At 38.4% G+C, this 21,149-nt stretch overlaps 1 protein-coding gene across 2 annotated transcripts in view; it reads left to right on the top strand.

Annotated features, from left to right (window-relative positions):
• Positions 1 to 20,821, top strand: part of HSD17B12 (hydroxysteroid 17-beta dehydrogenase 12) — a 167,571-nt gene extending 146,750 nt beyond the window's left edge. For both annotated transcript variants that reach the window (XM_025358283.1, XM_025358282.1), the window contains 4 exons: positions 4,296 to 4,377; positions 5,951 to 6,016; positions 18,934 to 19,083; positions 19,361 to 20,821. In XM_025358283.1, coding sequence (XP_025214068.1) covers positions 4,296 to 4,377; positions 5,951 to 6,016; positions 18,934 to 19,083; positions 19,361 to 19,465 — 403 coding nt within the window. In that variant the 3' untranslated portion in view covers positions 19,466 to 20,821. The remainder of the gene's footprint in view (positions 1 to 4,295; positions 4,378 to 5,950; positions 6,017 to 18,933; positions 19,084 to 19,360) is intronic.
• The last annotated feature ends 328 nt before the right edge of the window (positions 20,822 to 21,149 follow it).

Raw genomic sequence — 21,149 nt, 5'->3', positions numbered from 1 at the left:
CTGTATTGCTTAAGGTGGAATTATGACATGTTATGGTGTTTTAAGGCAGGTAATTCTCTTTCATGTGCTAAATGTTTGCAAACTTTCTTCCACAAAGCAATATTTGTACAATGTAAGTATTTGGATTGCTGGTTCTAATTATACACCTGACCCCTGTGTTCCAAGATTCTTTTTGACATAGATCTCTATTTTTATAGGTTTCTCAGTCTTCTTGAGAGTCTGTTAGAGAACTGTCTGTGCCAATTTCAGTATTGTGTTTAAGCTTTAAAAAATATATATAATGACAACCCTCCCCCTCAAGAGCCTGCTTTTGTACTACTTGATATGAAGTGGAAATGTGAAGAATTGGGATGGATTTTTTTTTTTTTTTTTTTTTTTTTTGGTACATTCTTCCTTGGCTACCATCAAATTCTGTATGCAGTTAGCAGTCTCCACTAGGACTGACCCTGCAGTTTCGGTTCCTCACAGCAGCACATCTCTCTTCCCATCTGCACTGTGGGACAGTGATGAGGTTTCTGAGGAAGGTAGAAAACAGTGACTTACTTCAAAGGAGACCTATTATGTCCTCTATGACAGTAGTATTTTTACAGAGGTACGGACAAGGATACCACAACAGTCTGATAGAATATTAAGGCACTTATAAAATAAAGGCTTAGCAATTTTTTTAAAATCCAGGTGACAGTTAAGGGAGTCTTATTGGGAATTTCACAGGTCTGAGGGAATTCCATGAGAGAGCATATCTATAAGAAGCTGTAAGTGCGAGGTACTGAGTTTTAGAGTTGGGCGAGTTTAATGTCTGGCTTGTGGGAGGACTCGTAATTAAAGAGAATATGTTTATAGGAAAAGGTACTTTCCTGTCAGCAGTTGGTGTTTTCTGCTTTGGGTTTTTTCACAACGTTTTAGTTCTGGTAGATCCTCAGTAATTTGTACCACCGATACACCATTGTGTGGCTGCTAGCAAGTAAGCAGTATGATGAATTAAGAATGTTGCATCACAGAAAACATTGCTTGACTTGTTTATTTGGATATTTGTCATAACGAACTAGAAAATGCACTGAAGTATGAGCAACATGAGTCTTCATTATAGAACTTCAGCAAAAATTCTTGATGTACCTTCCAATCTTAGAATTGTTCCCAAGTCCCCAGAAAATGAGAGATTAACCAGGGTTTGGTTTCATGTTTGTTTCTGTGTGCAATTAAGCACAGCCCATTTTGTCCTTCTGCTTGATATAACAGAGTTGTCATGAGTCTGGCTGTGCCATGGAAACTGGTTTGACGTCACTAATTCTGCTTAGATGGAGGATTAGAGCTAGACAATGTGGTTGATTTTTAGGGCGTTGTGCCTTGCAGTCCCAAATGCTCAGCCCCATTTTTACATAGAGAACAGATACTGTATACAGTACAAAGATTAAGGCAGGCTATACCAGTATATTATCTATGATTCAGACAGAACTAAATTGAATATTATTGCCCTTGGAAAGAAAGAGCGAGAGAATTTTACACTGTTGTGTGTGTGGGTGTGGGAGGAAGGTTTTTGCTAGACAAATATGTGAGCTTAATGGCAGGACAGAGATTTGTACAAGGGCTATTTTCTCTACTGTCACTTTGGTACAATTATAAATGCTACTCTTTTATTTACTTAGGTCGAGTGCATTCTTGCTTTATCCTTTGTTAGTCTTAGATTTGTTTTCATATGTTTTAGCACGCAAATAGTGTATTTTGTATGAAGTACCCTCAAACTCTGACTTTTCACTAATTCAAAGCAACTCCACCTCCTAGAAGTTTTCAGTAGGATTAGAATACTTGAGAAACAAAATCTTAGTTGCCTCAAGGAGCAAACAAGTAAGGGAGCATGACTGCATGAATGTGACATCAGATAATTGATCTGTATTGTATTTTAATATGGGAAAGAAACTTTTATTAGCTTTAAATGACTTTTCCTGTATTTAGATCATTGCTTTGGTGAGTGAAGTTTTAAGGGTCTGTTTTGATCAGGTCAAGATTTAATTTTTGAAGTGCACTTGATAATGTTACATTTTACCTTTTACAGATTTTTAAATTGCATTTTGTTAGTGAGAAACGGAATTTAAAATGTAAGGTTTCTGTTCAAGGGCACATATAACCACCCCAGCTAACTTGAGTATAATGGAGCATTTAATCCAGCTGATAGGCCAAGCACTGATAGGTTGCAGCTTCAGTGGAAAGCCTCATTTTTCTGCATCTACTTCAAACTGGTTGTGTCTTCACTTGCTGTGAATGAGTTTGGACATAGCTGTTCCCAGTTATATGAGAAAAGGTGAAAATAAAATACTACCCATACCTACCAGGATGCTTAGGATACAGGAGGGGGGTTGACTTGTCAAGATTGAGGGTTACTTCTTAGAAAGCCTATTGTGTTACATGTGATATGATCGTTTTCACTTGATTGGGATCTGCTCCCAGCTTAAAGGTGATACGTTCCAATATGTCATAAATATTTTTCTTGCTCTTTTCACAGATTTGTTGAGATAAATTTCACATATTGAACAATCTGCCCATTAAAGTATACATGGTTTTTATACTTTAATGGTTTTTAGGGTATTCACAGAGCTGTGCAACCATCACCACAGTCTAATTTTTAAACATTATCAATACTCCAAAAAAGATAAAGATATTTTAAATATTACAAATTAATACTAAATTTAAAATCTCCTGTAACAAAAGTGGTCTTTCTGTTTTCATCAAAGGAATTTCTCACAAATATAGATAAAATGAAAGGACTAGATATTCATTGCTAATTTACCAGTTTTTACGTTAGAATTGTTGAGTTCTAACTCCTGATACAAACTCTTACCTTAAAATTTAAAAAGAAAAGACTTTTCTGTTTCTGAGGAAAACACAAACAAAAAATACCAGAATGATATAATTAAACCATTGGCTACTTATTTCCAACTTTATTCAAAACCCTACTAATATTTTTAAACTTGAAATGTAATTTTTATCATCAAAACCTTAATGGATTTCACAGTTTAGGAAGGCACATAATACCAATAAGGACTTCTGCTAAACAACAACAACAATTTTTCCAGTGATACACAGTAAGCCGAGGACTCCCACTTCCCTTTGATGGTTGAAGTGGCATCTCGCCTAGCGGCTGGCAGATGGAGCGGGTGACTTTTGGGGATTATTTCCCTTAAGATTTATGTCTGAAATAACTGAGATGCCATTTAATCATGTATTCTTTATTATTTTGCATAAAGGGGGTCTTTATAGTCCCTTTTTTGAGCTAAAAAGGTGTTGGGAAGTAAATTCGACAAAGAACAATGAGAAAGTGGGTTAAGAAAAGGAACCTAATATGGGAGACAGGAGGTGGGTGGGATCAGGTTGCAGTGACTGACAAAGGGGAATCCCCTGAGAAGAACGGATTTGAGAGGAAGAGTTGGTAGTTGTGACATTCTTAAACCATAATTCCACACTTTACCTAACCTATACATACTTTTCAACAACTGGTATCTTTATAGCATTGCTTTTCTCAAGCTAATTTTCACTTTTTTGTAGAATTAGAAATTCCTGGTAACTTTGATTCTTTAACTTTCAGTAGTCTCTAAAAGTTACAGTAACAATTGAGCTTTGCCTTTTGGCAAAAGACACAGTTTGATGAACTAGAGAGTAACATAATTTTCGAGTCAACTCTTTGTTGGTGCCCAAGTCTCTACAACCCAGGGAAAGTAGAAAGTGGAATCTACAACCCAGGGAAAGGATATAGCCATTCACTCATTGCCAGAAAGTTTTATTAAGTACCTGTTGGTTATGTTCTCAGTACCGTGTGGAATATTTTGAGGGAAAGTGGGCTATAATATACAGAAGCTTATGCTTTTGTTGGGGCGAGGAGAGAATGTTTATATACATAGAATGATTAAATCCTACAGTAAAGTAGTACATGATGATATGCTAAAATAAAGGTGCATGCAGGGAGTATAAGAGATCTGTAAGTAAAAATTCTTGGCACCGTGGCTAGAGAAGACCTCAGAGGGTAGAGATCAACTCGAGGAGACTGGAGATCTGATCTGGTCATGCCCTGGATTACTAAGACTGGGAAATGAGCTAATCGTGAAGAAGAGCTATTTTTAGTTGATTGAATTATGTCTCATTTACTGACCGAGCATAGCACGTACTGATGAAAGGCAGGGAGAGATGTGTGTTAGAAAAACAGCTACGTTATTCTGTTTCAAATAATTATATATCTCAATCTGTAATTCACAAACAACTGCATACTGTGGTTTCACTCCTTTTACATGGTACATTTTCCTTTTTAGATCCAAAGGGGCTATTCTGAACATCTCATCTGGCAGTGGCATGTTCCCTGTCCCACTGTTGACCATCTATTCTGCAACCAAGGTAAAACAGTATTTTCTTAAATCATGTCAATATAGTAATAAGGAGTAATTTTTGATCTGAGAAATTAATGTAGATTTAACTTTCCTGAAGTTCTATTCTTGGCAGTTTTCCAATAGACTGAGAAGAAAAGGAAAATACCCTACTTGAGTTTCAAAAGAACCCGAGTTGGAGACATACTATATACTTACAGTAAACTTACAGATGGGACCCCAGGATATCAGATTCACAGATGCTGTTTTTCTCCCCCTAGCACTTTACTGATTTTGAAAGTGACACTTGTGCCTTCCATAGAGAGATGACCTAGGCAGTTAGCTTAGTTAATTAGAACATGATGTTAATGAGTCTGAGATTAGAGATTTGATATATGAATGAGTCCACTTCACACAGCATAGAAGAAATGCATCTAGTCAACGTGTAAATGTACATAGTAGGCACAAGATAGGCTGGGTGAGAGTGTATTTTGCCATGTTGTCCAGAATTCATAGATATTCTTTGTCACCTTTGGGGTGAGACAAGAATTTTCCAGAACTCTCTGGACAATGTCATAATTTCATACAATATCACCATTAACCTCTTCACATTACTGCTAGGAAAGTAATTTAGAATGTGTCTCCTACTGCCTGCAGGTCAATGGCGTCATCTTCAGATACATTGTTGAGGCATCGAATACATCTCTGAAGGGAAAATGATCACTCAGATGTTGAAATTAAGCAGACTTTTAGGGAAAAATAAACAAAATATGTACAGTAAGAACTTGAAACATTTCAGGGAAGGAAAAAAGCAAAACCTCCGACTTCTTTTTCATGTGAAAAAACAGTCACTACTGTCTTTTGAAAAGCTTGGTACCACCTCCCAACCCCTACAATCTACTTTCTGTATCTGGGAATATACTGTAGGCAAGTTTAAAATGAATGCCATGTTTCTTGAAGGGATTCGTGAACTTCAACTTACCTGTTCTACTCCATGGGTACAAAACTATGACTAATTAGAACCCTTGAAAAGTCACTTGATTCTTTGCATTTCTAGTCTGAGGTTGAGTCCACATTTTACAAATAGATTTAAGGTTGTATTATCAGAAGAAGATGGGCTGTCACATTCACCTGTGTATTTCTTGGATCTTGTCATCCCGAAGCACCAAGAGGATGCTTGTTCTGTTCTTTTTAGCAACAACAAAATCCCCATGGAACAGAGTTGAATGGACTTCATGTCATGTTTCTGTTTGAGTGGCAAGTGGAGAGATGAAATGCATCCTTTGTTATATAAGAGAAAAATGTTTTTTCTTGGAAAGTAACTTTCTGGGGGGAGAAAAGCATAAAAAGAGTCTTTTCCAGTTAAATCAAAATTTGATCTGGATATTATATTTGGTAATATAATAAATACTTCATTTAGTGGCAGATAAAAACCACTTGAGGTTTTGAGGTGTTTTTCTAAGTTCTCTTCTGCATTTGAAATGAAAAAAAGATGAGAAATTATAGCATTAAATGATTAGTTTATTATTTTTGTTTCCATGGCTACAAATCAGGCAGATTGATGTAATGTGTGTGTTTTCTTCTCACTCCCACTCCCCTCCCAGACTTTTGTAGATTTCTTCTCTCAGTGCCTCCATGAGGAGTATAGGAGCAAGGGCATCTTTGTGCAGGTGAGTGGAGTTTGTTTCACTTAAGTATCCCTGTTTTTGTGTGGTTTCCAACAGCAACTGTTGCTGTCTTGGCAACAACAACAAAAAAATCATATTCCTAAGTAACTGAATGTGACATTAGCACACCATTAAAAACATGGTTTCTTTTTCCTTAATGCACTTGTCTCGATTTTTAAAAAATTATCCCCTAGAATTTCCAAGTAGGGATACTTAAAGTAGAACTAAACATAGTATAAATAGCTGAAGCATATGTTTTAGTTCTTAGGGTTTTATTTTGAGAGACCAAGACTATCAGCATCTCTCTCTTTTTTAATTGTGGTAAAATAAACATAAAATTTACTATTTTCATCATTTTTAACATGCAGTTCAGTGGCATTAAGTCCATTCACATATTGTGCAACCACTGCCACCATCCATCTCCAGAACTTTTTTCGTCTTCCAAAACTGAAACTCTGTACCCATCAAACATGAACTCCCCATTTCCCCTTCCCTCCGGCCCCTGGCAACCACTGGTTGATTTTCCATCTCTCTAAATTTGACTACTCTTAGTACCTCATATGGGTGGAATCATACAGTATTTGATCTTTTGTGACTGGATTATTTCACTTAGCATGTCTTCAAGGTTCAAGTTCAACACATGTTGAAGTATGTGTCAGAATTTTCTTCCTTTTCAAGGCCGAATAAAATGCTATTGTATATAGACCACATTTTGCTTATCCATTTACCTGTCAACGGGCATCTGGGTTGTTTCCACCTGTTGGGTATTGTAAATAATGCTAGTATGAGCATGGGTGTACAAATATCTCTTGCAAACTCTGTTTTCAATTCTTTCGTGTATGTATACAGAAGTGGAATTGCTGGGTCATAGGGTAATTGTTTTAAATTTTTTGAAGAACTTTGCCATTTTCCATGTCAGCTGCACCAGTTTACACTTCCACTGGCAGTGTGCAGGGTTCCAGTTTCTCCACATCTTCACCAACACTTGTTATTTTCTATTTTGTTTGGTTTTTGTAATAGACACCATAACGGGTATAAAGTGGTATCTCATTGTGGTTTTGATTTGTTTTTCCCTGATGATTAGTGATATTGAGCATTTTTTCATGAGCTTATTTGGTCATTTGCATATCACCTTTGAAGAAATGTCTATTCCAGTCCTTTGCCTAAGTTTAATAAAATCATGTTGTTTGGTTTCTTGTCATTGTGTTGTAGAAATGATCTATATATTCTGGATGTTGTCCCCTTATTAGATACACGATTTGCAAAGATTTTCTCCCACTTCATGAGTTGCCATTTTATTTTGTCTTTAGTCTGCATAATGCCTTTTTATTCACAAAAGTTTTTAATTTTGATGTAGTCCAGTTTATCTGTTTTTTTCTTTTGTTGCTGGGGCTTTTGGTGTCAAATCCAAGAAATGCTTGCCAAATCCAGTGTCATGAAGCTTTCCCCCTGTTTTCCTCTAGGAGTTTTCTAGTTCTAGTTCTTTGATCCATTTTGAGTTAATTTTTGTATACTTTTGAGTTTATTATGTAGCTAGCAGATACAATGCTGTGAAAATACAAAATATGAGAGAAAGCAAATATAGGAGTTTTAATGGGTGGCAATTTCAAATTAGCCATTCTTCAATTGAAAGAAATAATATTTCTGTGCTCAGGCAGTTTTTAAAAATGTCTTGGGAGAAGCTGCAATTTGTACCTCTTTCCTGCTCCTGCCCATCAGCTACCCCACCTCTATGCATGTCTGGTGTTTACTGTGGCTTTCGTTCCTGTGAGGCAAGTATTTCACTTTTTGTACCCTGAAGCCCCAAATGATCGATCAAAATAATAATAGTGAATATTTGAGTGGATACTTTTCAGTTACAGTGCTAAACACTTTTATATGTATCATTTCACTGTATCTCATAACAATCCCATATGATGGTGTGATGATGACTATTATTATTTTTTATTGCAGAAATTGGGGCTTAGAGAGGGTAAGCTACTTGCCCGTGTTGAACTGGTACTCAAATCTGGGTCTATTTGGCACTAAAGCCTTTGTCCTTAAACACTGGACTACTTGCTGCAGGCCTGTAGGTCAGCATTGAATACTTTCTGGACCCATCTGTGCTCAGGGAGTGATGGAACCAGAAGGTGGTTGGTTGGTTAGTTCCATTTCCTCCTTTATGCCTGTAGACCATCAAGATGGGCCTAAATGTCATGTAGATGTAGCTTCTAAACCTTTTTATTGAGTAGATACTGGTGGGAGCTAAATCACCTACTGTGAGATAGAATGGTAATGAGAGGAAGCAGGGATGACTGTTTCCTCATCTTCCAAGATCAACTAAGAGCCTGCTTCCTCTAAACCCTGACCTGAGTTTTTATCCTAGGGAACCTTAGATGTCATAGCCACTTGGCGTTATTTCCGGCTTGCAGCTTCCCATATGTATAGATTTCATTCAGAAGGACATGTTTTCTAGAATCCTGGATTTTATACAAAATTACTGTACTCTCTTTTTCTTCTTTCCTTGACACCAGTCGTTTTAATGTTAGTAACGCCAATGTTCTATGTAGAATATGTTGTATTTTAGTGACAAGGAAACCAGTAAAACATTCGTGAGAAGGTATTCGTGGGAAGGTATCACATGCCATGCAATGGTATACCATTTTCTTTCTGATGAATCTAATTGTAATCATGCTATTAACTGAATAGTTTGTAAATACCTATTGTGACTAGGCAGGAATCCTAAAAAGGTCCGTTGGTGATTGACCTATAAGCAGAGTGACCAGACGCTGTAAGAAGCAGGCCTAACCAAATGCACCAAAGGGCTGAGAGAAAGATTTCCAGGGTAGGCAAACTGTGGCCCAAGCCTTAAGAGAGGGACAGGGGCCATAGGGCTCAGGTGCAAATGGGGCTGGGAGAAGATATGGTGAGTAGAACTGGAGAGGAGTTGGGGAAGGGTTGCCAACAGAGGAAACAGTCATGGGCATTTCAGAGGGCAGAGCATGTACTAGACACTGGGATGTCCACTCTGGCCTGAACGTGGGGAGGACGATGGAGTGGCAAGAAAGGAGATGGCCTTGTGGAGTTCAAATTTAATCCTAAACTCCATGGGCAGCCACTGGAGGACTAGGAAGGAAAGCAACATTATCTGATTTGTATTTTAATAAGATCACCCAGGAAACATGTGTGGGCTGGAGTACAAGGCAGAATCAGCTGATAAATACTCCTAGTCCAAAAAATTTGTGGGCATAAAACACCACCAAAGAAAAGCCAATCATTTTTAACTCTGAGCTTCATTTAGACTACATTTTTTTTTTGCCCCTTTGATCAGAATTAATAAGAGGTTCTCTTTCTATTCTACTTCAACATTCTGATGTATTCACACAGGATGACGACTGTGCCTTCCCTCACAAACATTTGAGTCTTTATTTTTTCATCAAATTCATTCAGAGTTTAAACCTTGAATGAATTCATGTGACAAAACACAATGACGGCTGAAATGACTGTTTATAATTCATTATTAGAGAAAAACAAAAGTTTATCAAAATAAAATATTTCAGAAGACAAATGCTAATGTGTTTTTACAGTAGCTTCTAGTCCCACCAGATTACTAGGTGGGAAATCTGGAGAAAAGATCTTTGAGGGAAACAAGTTGTGAGAATGTGAGAGGAGACAGTCTTGCTGGTGGCACTTGTTGTTTGCGGTAAACGGGACACCTGCCTTTTCCATGGCATCACAGAAAACTCTGGTTGTGCATGAAATTTCAGTCTGTTTATCAGAATGACTTCTAGTCCAATGCTATGTGGCTATGTTTCCATTTTTTTTCTAATCCTTGCAAAGAACGCTATCTTTTTAGGTCTACCTCCATGTGAATGTACATCGGATTGCTCTTTTGGGGAAGGAAGAGGGTATATTGTTCAAATTCTAGATTGTTTCCTATTACTTCTTAATAGTTTTCTTTTGCATTTCTCTCCCCATCTTTCCTTCAACTTCTTAACTTCTTTCCCATAATTTTATAAGATCATTTAAAATTGCCTTCAAGAATTCAGATTTGCCATTATATAATCATTTCCTGGAAATGCAAAAACACAATAACAACAAGAAGTGATGTAAATGCCCTGGAGGTGAATGATGGGCCTGAGAGACTATTTGATTTTGAACAGAGGATGAGAAGCACATTCTCAAGGAAACCGTATAGTAAGTGTAGTCTGTTGATGAGGACTGTTTGTTCTCATTACCTTATAATTAAAGCCCAGTCAAAAAAAAAGACACTTGTGTCTTTCAAAAGACAAAATTATTATAAGCAATTTGACTGGCTGGGTAGTGGGCCCTAGCCCTGGGCTGCTTCTGTCTGCCCTGTACTGACTACCAGTTAATACTGAGCAAGCAGGAAGTAGCTAAGACTAAGACTGAATCCTAAAACTATACCTCTTGAACTCTTATTCTGCAAAATTTTCATAAGCCTTCTGGTTTAAAAAAATTTTTTGGAAATAATTTCAAGTCTACAGAAAAGTTACAAGAATAAAAATAGTGCAGACAAAACTCTGATACCCTTTGCTTAGATTTACTTACTGTTAACATTTTACCACATTTGTTTTATCGTTGGAGAGTAAGTGCAAACATTATGGTCCTCCAATTCTAAATTCTTGAGTGTATACTTCTGAAAAATAAGGAGTTGTTTGTTGTTTGAAGACAGGTTCTCACTCTGTCACCCAGGCTGGAGTGTAGTGGAGCTATCACGGCTCACTAGAGCCTTGACCTCCCAGGCTCAACTGATCCTCCCACCTCAGCCTCCCGAGTGGCTAGGACCCCAGGCACATGCCACCAAGCCTAGCATTTTTTGTTGAGACAGGGTCTCACTTTGTCACCCAGGCTGGTCTCAAACTCCTGAGCTCAAGTGATTCTCCTGCCTTGGCTTCCCAAAGTGCTGAGATTACAGGTGTGAGCCACCACACCCAACCAGATAAGGATATTCTCGTATATAACCACAATACCCCTATCAACTCAGATTTAACAGTGATACAATAATTTTATCTAATGTATTATTTGTGCCCAATGTTTGGTCTTATAATATTCTTCATCCTGTCCTCTTCCTCCACTAAAGAATGCAATCTATGATCAGGTGTTATATTTAGTTGTCCTGTCTCTTTTGTTTCCTTTAACCTGGGATATATCTAAAACCTTTATGTTTTATGACAGTGACTTTTTTAAGAGTACAGTATTCCTCCTTTTTAATTATACATTCCTCATTTGGGATTTCTTTGATGTTTCCTTAGAGAAACCCAAAAGCAAGATTCGGGTTATGCTTTCCCGGCCAAAATATCACATATATATGTGATGTTGTGTCCTCAGGGCCTCACATGGGGAGACACATGAGATCCATCCGCTCTTCATTGGTGGCGATGTTTCTGACCCCCCACTCCAGGTGTTACCCAACTCCTCTGCCATATAATTACCATTATTTCCCTTGCACTAAGAAGCAATCTGTGGGGAGACCTAAAACCGTGCAAATATTTTGGCCCTTATCAAAATTTCCCCCTAGATATAGCATCAGTGATGTTTCTTCACAAACCTGCCTCATAAAGAGATTTTTGATGCTAAAGAATCCCTGAAGCCCTGCCTGGATATTTCATTGTTTCAAGATGAAAAGTCACAGGTAAAGCATGGTCACAGTGTCCTCAGTCCAGGCTGTGGTTTTATGAAAACTGCATTGGTCATCAGTGTGCCTAGAGGCAGAGAAGAAAGGACACTGAGCTTGGAGTTGGTGGACCAAGGTTTGAGTTCTGCCTTCAACACCTGGTGATCATCTGACCTACAGAAAGTTGCTTCATTACTTTACACCTTAATCTCCCCTTCTGGCAAGTGGGATAAATGATGTGAGATAAAAACACTCCAAGCTGGAAAATGATATATAAGGGTGAAGAAGAGAGGAAAGAGACTTATATTTATTGGATATCTGCAATATGCCCATGTTTTCACCTCCTTTGTTTTCTCATTTTACACAGATATTAACCTAGTCCCATTTTACAAATAGGAACCAGAATCAACAGGAGTCCTGTGCTGGGCGCGAGGGCTCACACGTGTAATCCCAGCACTTTGGGAGGCCGAGGCAGGTGGATCACTTGAAGTCAGGAGTTCAAGGCCAGCCTGGCCAACATGACGAAACCCATCTCTCCCAAAAAAAAAAAAAAAAATTAGCCAGGTATGGTGGTGCGTGCCTATAAACCCAGCTACTCTAGGGGGCTGAGGTACAAAAATTGCTTTAACCTGGGAGGCAGAGGTTTCTGTGAGCTGAGATCGCACCCCTGCACTCTAGCCTGGGCAACAGAACGAGACTCTGTCTCAAAAAAATGAAAATAAAGAGGAGTCTTGAAACTTGCTTAAGTTCAGTTTAGTTTATCAAACCGCTTGTGCCTGCTTTTACCAGGCCATTGGCTAGACATCTAGGAAACAAAGGTAAATAAGACCCAGTCCCTGTCCTGAAGGCACACAGAGAAAAAACAGATATTTAAATACATTATACCCACAGTAAGTCCAAAACTAGAGGTATATATCATGTTCCACATGTCTTCAGTCAAGAAATATTTAGAAAGCACCGAATAATCTGGCAAAAGACAGACAGAGCCTCTGCTGTGGTTGAATTTACATTTATCAGGAGGGAGACAGACATTAAACAAATCCACGAATAAGACAATTGTATAGAGTGATACGTTCTCGAGAAGAAACTAAAAAAGAGTGATATGTTCAAGAACATGGGGAAGTGTAGAGAATGTACCAGTCTTGGTGTGAGTAACTCCGTCTGCAAAGAGGTGTTGCTCAGTCATTGAGTGTTTTGCTCAAGATCACACAACTAGTAAGTGGTCAAGCTGGAATTCGAATCCAAGTTGCTCTGATTTTAACCAGTGCTGATTTTTTTTTCCTATTACCCTACCACCTCTGTTTTCACATCCCAGACTTAATCCTTTAGGAAATCCTTGCAGCATACCCACGATTTGACTACTTCTCATGACCTCCACTGCTACCACTCTATCTGAGCCACCATCATAGCTTGTCCTGGACATTTTGCAGTATCTTACTATCTGGCCTTCCTACACCCATTGTGGTTTAACAGCCCCTACAGTCTACTTATAGCAGCCAGAGTGATCTCTTTAAAATAAAATCCAGCTGGGCACAGTGGCTCACACCTGTCATCCCAACACTTTGGGAGGCTGAGACGTATAGATTGCTTGGGCTCACTGAGTTCAAGACCAGTCTGGGCAACATGGTGAAACCCTGTCTCTACAAAAAATACAAAAATTAGCCAGGCATGGTGGTGTGTGCCTGTGGTCCTTGCTACTTGGGAGGCTGAGGTGGGACGATGGCTTGAGCCCAGGAGGTGGAGGTTGCAGTGAGCCAAGATCGCACCACTGCACTCCAGCCTGGGTGACAGAGCGAGACTGTCTCAGAAAAAAAAAAAAAGAAAAAAAGAAAAAAAATACAGTTGCTTCACTGCTATGCTAAAAATTCTCCCATGGCTTCTCATCTCTTTCACAATGAAACCATGAGTTCTTATGGCCCTCAGTGTTCTGATTTCAAACTTCCACGTTATCATATCCCCTCCCCGCCTTCCTACTTCCGTGGCCTCCTCGCGGTTCTGGAAATACCTTGAGGACGCCTTCACTTCAGGGCCTTGCACTTGTGCCTTCAGTCTCAAAGGCTCTTCACCCAGATATCCTTTTGGCCAACTCCGTCTCTTTGTTCAGATCTTTGGTTATAAGTCACCACATCAAAGGGGCCTTTCTTGAGAACCCATCTGCAGGCTCAGCCTCTATCAGCTCTTTTACCCAGGTATTTTTTTCATCTTCCTTTTTTATCATCGCCTGCCAATACTGTACACCTTTTTATTATTACTATTTGTTTGTGTTCTATATCCCCCTACTGAAATGTAAGCTCTGTAAGATGAGGGACTCTGTTTTTATTCACAATGAATTTTATTCATTAAGTTCCCATTGCCTAAAAAACATTGTTCTAGTAGGTGCTCAGGAAATAGTTTAGTGTTAAGTGAATGCCTTTTGTGAGATTACACTGTTTTCTTTTTGTTCCTTGAACATTAACATACAAATTCCACATCTTTGGAGGTAGGTTATTTACAAGATTATCAGCCAACATTTATCAAGGATCTTTGTGTAGAGCACCACATTTTGAACTCCTTCATTTTGGATTTTGATGCTAAGATTTATATGTATTGTTATTACAGGGCCTTTTTTCATTGCTGTGTAACCAGGGATCTCTGCACCATCAGAACGATTCCTTTTTCCTGAAATTTCTAGAAAGTCTAAGGGTTTCTGCCAAGTAGATAATCAAGGGCCTTTATGTGGAAAAGCTAATTTCATGCTCTGCAAGTAAAGTAATACACACTCCAAAACTAGAATATAGGTGTATAATTATTTAGGTTTTTGTATACCAGATCCTGAAATAGTAGATGAACACACAGATTTCAGGCAAAGAAGTTTTCCTAATATTCTTCATAGGAGCCCCAGCTTCTGCCTTAAGAGTGTGTGCTGGCTACACGGTTGAATTTAATGCTCAGTAAAGGCAGATGTGACACCATGTCTGAAATCTCATACTGTGCAAATATATTAGACCCTGGTGTCTTCTGGGTTTACATTTTCCCAAGTCATTGTCTTGTGATATTCTGGTCATTTTTCCGTTGAAAAGCATGTTTAGTACACAGATGATAACACCTGAAAGATGCCCTACCATGTTAAGTTCCAAGGTTCAATCCCTGATTCTTGAATACTGCCATGCAGTTTCAGGCATCTTTCTTTCCACTACTCCATGGCCATAAGCATTCCTCTTCTGAATCAAGCACCCCTGAATTGTACTATGAAGTCCAGTTATCTAAGCAAGCTTCTCCAGTGGGTGAGAAAAAAGATACCAAGTTGTCGGGCCTGGGTGTGGTGGTTCATGCCTGTAATCCCAGCACTTTGGGAGGCCGAGGCAGGCAGATCACCTGAAGTCAGGAGTTCAAGACCAGCCTGACCAACATGGAGAAACCCCGTTTCTACTAAAGATACAAAATTAGCTGGGTGTGGTGGCAGGCCCCTGTAATCCCCCAGCTACTTGGGAGACTGAGGCAGGGGAATTGCTTGAACCAGGGAGGTGGAGGTTGCAGTGAACTGAGATGGCGCCATTGCATTCCAGCCTGGGTGACAGAGCGAGACTCCATCTCAAAAAAAAAAAAAAAAAAAGATACCAAGTTGTCTCCAGTGATTTTATTTTTTTTATTTTTATTTTTTTAAATAGGCTAAGCAAGGAAGCACCAACAGCTATGCTTTATGGCCTAATTAATTATTTGCCATTTGGGAATTCTAAATCTGAAGACCAGGATACTTGCCCACACCTGCAGCTCTCAAGGTCAGGTTGTTTCTGAGCTGGCAATACTTGTAATGGGAACTTGTTGAGCTTGAGCAACTTGAAAAATGTGTTCTGCCCACAGTTTCCTATAAAAGTATGAGTATCTTCTTGACCTGTTTCCCATAATGTTTTCCTGAGTAAGCAGAATAAATCAATTAATTATCACTTGTTGGGGTTTTTTCTTTCTTTCTTTCTTTTTTTCTTTTTTTTGAGACGGAGTCTCGCTCTGTCGCCCAAGCTAGAGTGCAGTGGCGTGATCTCTGCTCACTGCCAGCTCTGCCTCCTGAGTTCATGCCATTCTCCTGCCTCAGCCTCCTGAGTAGCTGAGACTACAGGCGCCCACCACCACGCTCAGCTAATTTTTTATATTTTTAGTAGAGATGGGGTTTCACCGTGTTAGCCAGGATGGTCTCCTGACCTCATGATCCGCCCGCCTCGGTCTCCCAAAGTGCTGGGATTACAGGCGTGAGATGCCGTGCCCAGCCACTTTTTGGGCTTTATTTAACAGTTTAAGGGTGTACCTAGACGGCTTTTTGATAGCTAAGATATTTCTTTACTTTCACATAACTTGGAATATTTATTTTTATATCATTGGTAAGTAGCAATAAGTATGCCTGTTTAGATAGGTGGTCTTATATATGCTTCAGAACTTCTAAAATTTTGGCTCGAATGTTCATATTATCAACTTCTTGGTGTAATTAATTTTCTGGATCATAGCAGTGGAAAGAGACCCCAGTACTCTTCTTCAGTGCTGTCCATAATGAAGTGTCTTTTGCCAACTCATTCAATAGATATTAATTGTGTCCCTGCTATGTACCAAGTACTGTTCTAAAGCATTAAAAATATAGTGGTGAATATGACCAAGTCTTCATGGAGTTTGTGTTCTAGAAATGGATACACAGCCTGGTGAATGGATTCAGTTTTCTGTACCGTTTTGCCTCCCTCCTGCCACTCTTCACACATTTCCAGCATTTGAACCATCCTGAGCTATGCAGTTCCCTGAAAAACATTGTGCTCTTCTGTGGCTCCGTTTCTTGGCTCCTGCTGTTCCCTTATTTGTTTACAATCAGGCAAATTCTTGCACTTCATTTAAGACTTAGCTCAAATGCTGTTTCATCTTTGAACCCTCCACTAGGCCATAACTGTTAACTGCCTTGATTTTAAACCATTGTGGAAATAAATATCCTTTCTAGAAAAGAATTTACATTTCTTAGCTGGAAAAACATAACCCAACTTGGAATTCCTGAGTATGCTTCTCTTGTCCCCACCCCTTGATCTGGGGGTTCTCTAGACTATCTCTGTGGTTTAGCTGCATGAAGAGTTAACTTGTGGCACCACCAAGTGGTTCCGTCAGGCAGTGCAACTTAGTTCTCCTACAAGATCAAAGTAGTCCAATTTATACCATGTACCTATGAAGGGAGGGAAGAAGATGGCAGAAAGGATGGAAGAAAGGAACAAAGAATTATAATGCAATTGAGAAGTGTAATGATTAGACCATCTCTACCTCTAGAAGCTTAAAATCTTACAATACCTTTAGGAGGCTTGCGATCTATATTTGGGATTTTTTAAAAATCTTCACTATTTTGTGACCTTTAAACCTACCACATAGAAATGAGAAATGGTTTGCTTATGTTCCTTCATTATGTGAGACCAGAGTATTTGCATATACTCATTTTTTCCTTACTACTCAGCTTTGCTCTGGGGAATAACCTTTTCTTTACTGACCCATTGTGAGAGCCTCATTGAACTCTGCATTTCCTACTTGGTCTGAGTCTGAGATCTCACCATAGCGTGTGCTCTCATAGACTATATCCTTGTGGCAAAATGGTTCTTAAAAGATTTGACAAAAAAATTTTTTTTTGCTAAGTGAGGGATAAATGTATAGTGATAATCCCAATAAACAAATTCTCAGAAATCAAAAGTTACCTAATCAAAGTTGGCTCAAATATTGAAGTACTTCAGTGAAATTAGTTTATTTAGTATGACTTCATGCCTGCAGGGACAGGGAAACAGAAAGATGGAGAGTGACAGCACTCCATCTGGGGTTCTTGGTTCTAATGGGGAGGCTGAGGTTTCATCTAACCTGTCAAGGAGTGTGGGTTGCATTCCTTGACTTACACTTTGGAGTGGGAAAAATGCAAAGCACACATATACACAAAAACCCAGAGATATGAGACCACTCTTTCTAGGTCTCAGCATGAAGCAAATCCATAGAATGGAACAGATCTCAATTTGATTGAACTTTTAAGATTTTGACCACCATGTGTTAGAACCATTCCTTTTCTTTAATAGAAGTGTCATTGGGCCAGGTGTGGTAGCTCACACCTGTCATCCCAACACTTGGGGAGGCTGAGGTGGGAGGATCACATGAGCCCAGAAGTTTGAGACCAGCCTGGGCAACATGTTGAAACTTTGTCTCTACAAACAAATTTAAAATTAGCTGGGCATGGAGGTGCACGCCTGTGGTCCCAGCTACTCAGAAGGCTGAGACTGGAGGATCACTTGAGCCCAAGAGGTCAAGGCTGCAGTGAGCTATGATCGTGTCAATGCACTCCAGCCTAAGCAACAAGCAAAACCCTGCCAAAAAAAAAAAAAGAAGGAAAGAAAAAAAGAAAAAAGAAGTATCATTGCAATGATACTTCACATATGTGAGATAAACAATACATTCACCCTTTGTTGAACTACCATGCCCAGGTTATTTCAAATTATGGAAGGATCTCTTGTATCATGACTCAGGACTTGTTATAACAGAGTTTCCTTATGCTCTGTGTTGAATCACATCCAAAATGCAGAAAGCATAAGCAATAAAGAACCTAACATTATTGAAGTTCCTCTAAAGGTCGTGTCCAGATTTGTCACCCCACACCCATCCAGTCAGGTGTCTTTTAGTTACTCAAATGGTTTCCATATTGTTAGACCGTGTTCCCTCTAAAAAAGAAGACAAGGGGAGGTTTATATATCAATAAAATTGATATATAAATGTCTTTTATATCAATAAAATTCTTCATAAAACTCAGAAGTAGAATGGTGAGAAACTAGGGAAGAAAAGTAGTAACGCAAGGCTGAGAAAATAAGATGTCTGTTTAAGAAGGATCAAAGCTGATAGAACAAACTTAATTAGCCATGAATTATAGAGAAAGTTGGTATTATCCCGTTAGGAGAGTAAAGTATCAAACATCTCCTACTTGGTGGTTCTGTCTCAATGTTCAGTTTACTAAGTGGAAAAAATATCCTATCCTGAATCTGTGCTATCTAGATTATTTAATGCTTTCCTTTCTAAAGATTCAAAAAGGTAGATTTCTGCTTATTTTTAATACTTTCTCTGGTCTCAAACTCTGTTTTACTGAGAGATTGGTTTGTTACAATTTGTTTTATGGTATCATATGTTCTATCAAGTTGGCTTTAGATAGCCACTTCTCTTTTCTTCTCTCTGTAAAGATGCAGATGTTTCTGCCACTAAGAGCAGTCAAGCACCCCTGTACATTCTGAGTTTGTGGCCTGACTAATCAATGGCATGTTTTCTGGTGTGGGTGTTACCTTTCTAGAGTGTCCTGCCATACTTCGTAGCTACAAAACTGGCTAAAATCCGAAAGCCAACTTTGGATAAGCCCACTCCGGAGACGTTTGTGAAGTCTGCAATTAAAACAGTCGGCCTGCAATCCCGAACCAATGGATACCTGATCCATGTTCTTATGGTAGGTAGATTGTTTGAGTCACAAATCAGTACTTTCTGGCTTGGGGTTTCTTTCCCATTGAGTTACAGGATAGTATGTAATAGATTAGCATATATACATTGTCTAGCCATGGTAACAACACATCTATGTCCTGTTATAATCATAATGGTTGTATACCCAAGAACTTTACAATCTACCTCTAAATAAAAACAACACTATAATAAAATGTTAAATCATATGCTTCAATTTAGCCCAAATTTTAGGCTATAATTACGTATCTCTTGCATTGTTTCCCTAGGGATGGATAATCTCAAACCTGCCTTCTTGGATTTATTTGAAAATAGTCATGAATATGAACAAGGCTACACGGGCTCACTATCTGAAGAAAATCAAGAAGAACTAAGCATTGATAACTGCATTGTAACTTGGCCAGATGCTCCAGCATATGCACGTTCACTGCAAGGCACCCTACTGATTTTGAAAATCTAAAGTTGTCATTTCAATAGTTATTAACGTGACTAAATGTTATCTTAACTAAGAGAAAAACAGAAGTTGCTTTTAGGGGTTTCTGACATATATTCTGGATACTACCAGAAGTAATTTTGAAGTTTAATATAAATGCTCATATCAAATGAATATAGAACTAATATTGTTGAGAACAGCTAATAGGAAGAAATACTATTATAGCAAATCACAGAATGATAGACTCAAACATAAAACTCAGCAGTTTTATCTGCTTCAAAGTGCCATTGACCATTATTCCTGTATTTTCTCTGAAGCTGATTATAAAAACCAATGTCCAGCTACTCTTTTGTGTTTGACACTTTGAAGAAATGGAGATTGATTTGATTTGTTTATAAGCAGACACACTGCAATTTACAAAGATCTCTTTAAGGTTTTATAAAATTATCTTCCAGTTTGTACATTTATATGGAATTGTTCTTTATCAATGGTAGCTAATGACGTGAAAATAATTGTGAATATGGAGTTATTTCTGACACATGAAACCCACCAAACTACGCTTTCTTATAACGCATATTTCTTCTCAGTTTAAATGTATGTAAATATCAAAGCTATATGGTATGATTTATAAAGATAAATGGGCCAAAGTGCACATTGAAACTGGCACCCATCTATGGTACCACTGAAACCCTGACCCAGAAAAGTGGCTTGCTTGGACACCCACTCTTCTTTGTTTCTGCATTTAACCAATATTGATCACACATGTGACACAGGCTAGTCCTATGAAAGTAATGACTTCATAAAAATGGCATTATAATTTTTAAATTGATACTCTGTATGTAGGTGCTGATATAATTAGTTTTAATAAAACATGCTGTAACCATGGTATACAACAAAAATACATTTATTTGGTGATTGAAATTAAGGCCATATCTACAATGACTTAATATAAGGCTGACTTTTATCCTGCTTCATAACTTGTATGGGGAACTCACCAAGAAAGAATTCAATACTGTGAAATATGCAACAAGAAGATTGGCCTTTACCTAGGCTGTGGTTCCTGAGCTCTGAGTGTTAAGCACCTGTAGATTTGTATTAAAAAAAGAAAAAAATGGGGCCTTAGTTTCTGGCTTTTAATTTTGCCAGCTAAGGACATAAAACAAAAACAAATAACCATCTGCTATCAGCATCATTATGTAAAAGAAAATATATTTTAGCCCCTAAAATTAGGAAGAATGGAATCTCACAATAAAGATTGTCATTTAAATTGAATAAACATAGCTTTATGAAAAACACATTGTTTGCCCTTTTTTCCTCTCATTTTATTGTAGAAATGGTGACACCACAATGACGTGGGCGGTATTGTATCTGCTTTCACATGTTGGTTGGTTGGTTAGTTGGTTGGTTGGTGAGTTGGTTTTGGTGTAGTAGTCGGTAGTGGTGGTAGATAGAGGAGGGATTCGTTTGCAAGTATATAAAATACTTTTTCTTTTATCCCAGTTACAAAATACTTGTAGGCTAAACACAGTGGCTTACACCTGTAAACTCAATGCTTTGGGAGGAAGGCAGGAGGATTGCTTGAGCCCAGGAGTTCAAGCCCAGCCCGGGCAATATAGCAAGCTCTT

The sequence above is a fragment of the Theropithecus gelada genome, chromosome 14 (assembly GCF_003255815.1).
Source record: "Theropithecus gelada isolate Dixy chromosome 14, Tgel_1.0, whole genome shotgun sequence".
NCBI lineage: Eukaryota > Metazoa > Chordata > Mammalia > Primates > Cercopithecidae > Theropithecus > Theropithecus gelada.
This window is presented reverse-complemented; position numbering and strand designations above follow the sequence as displayed.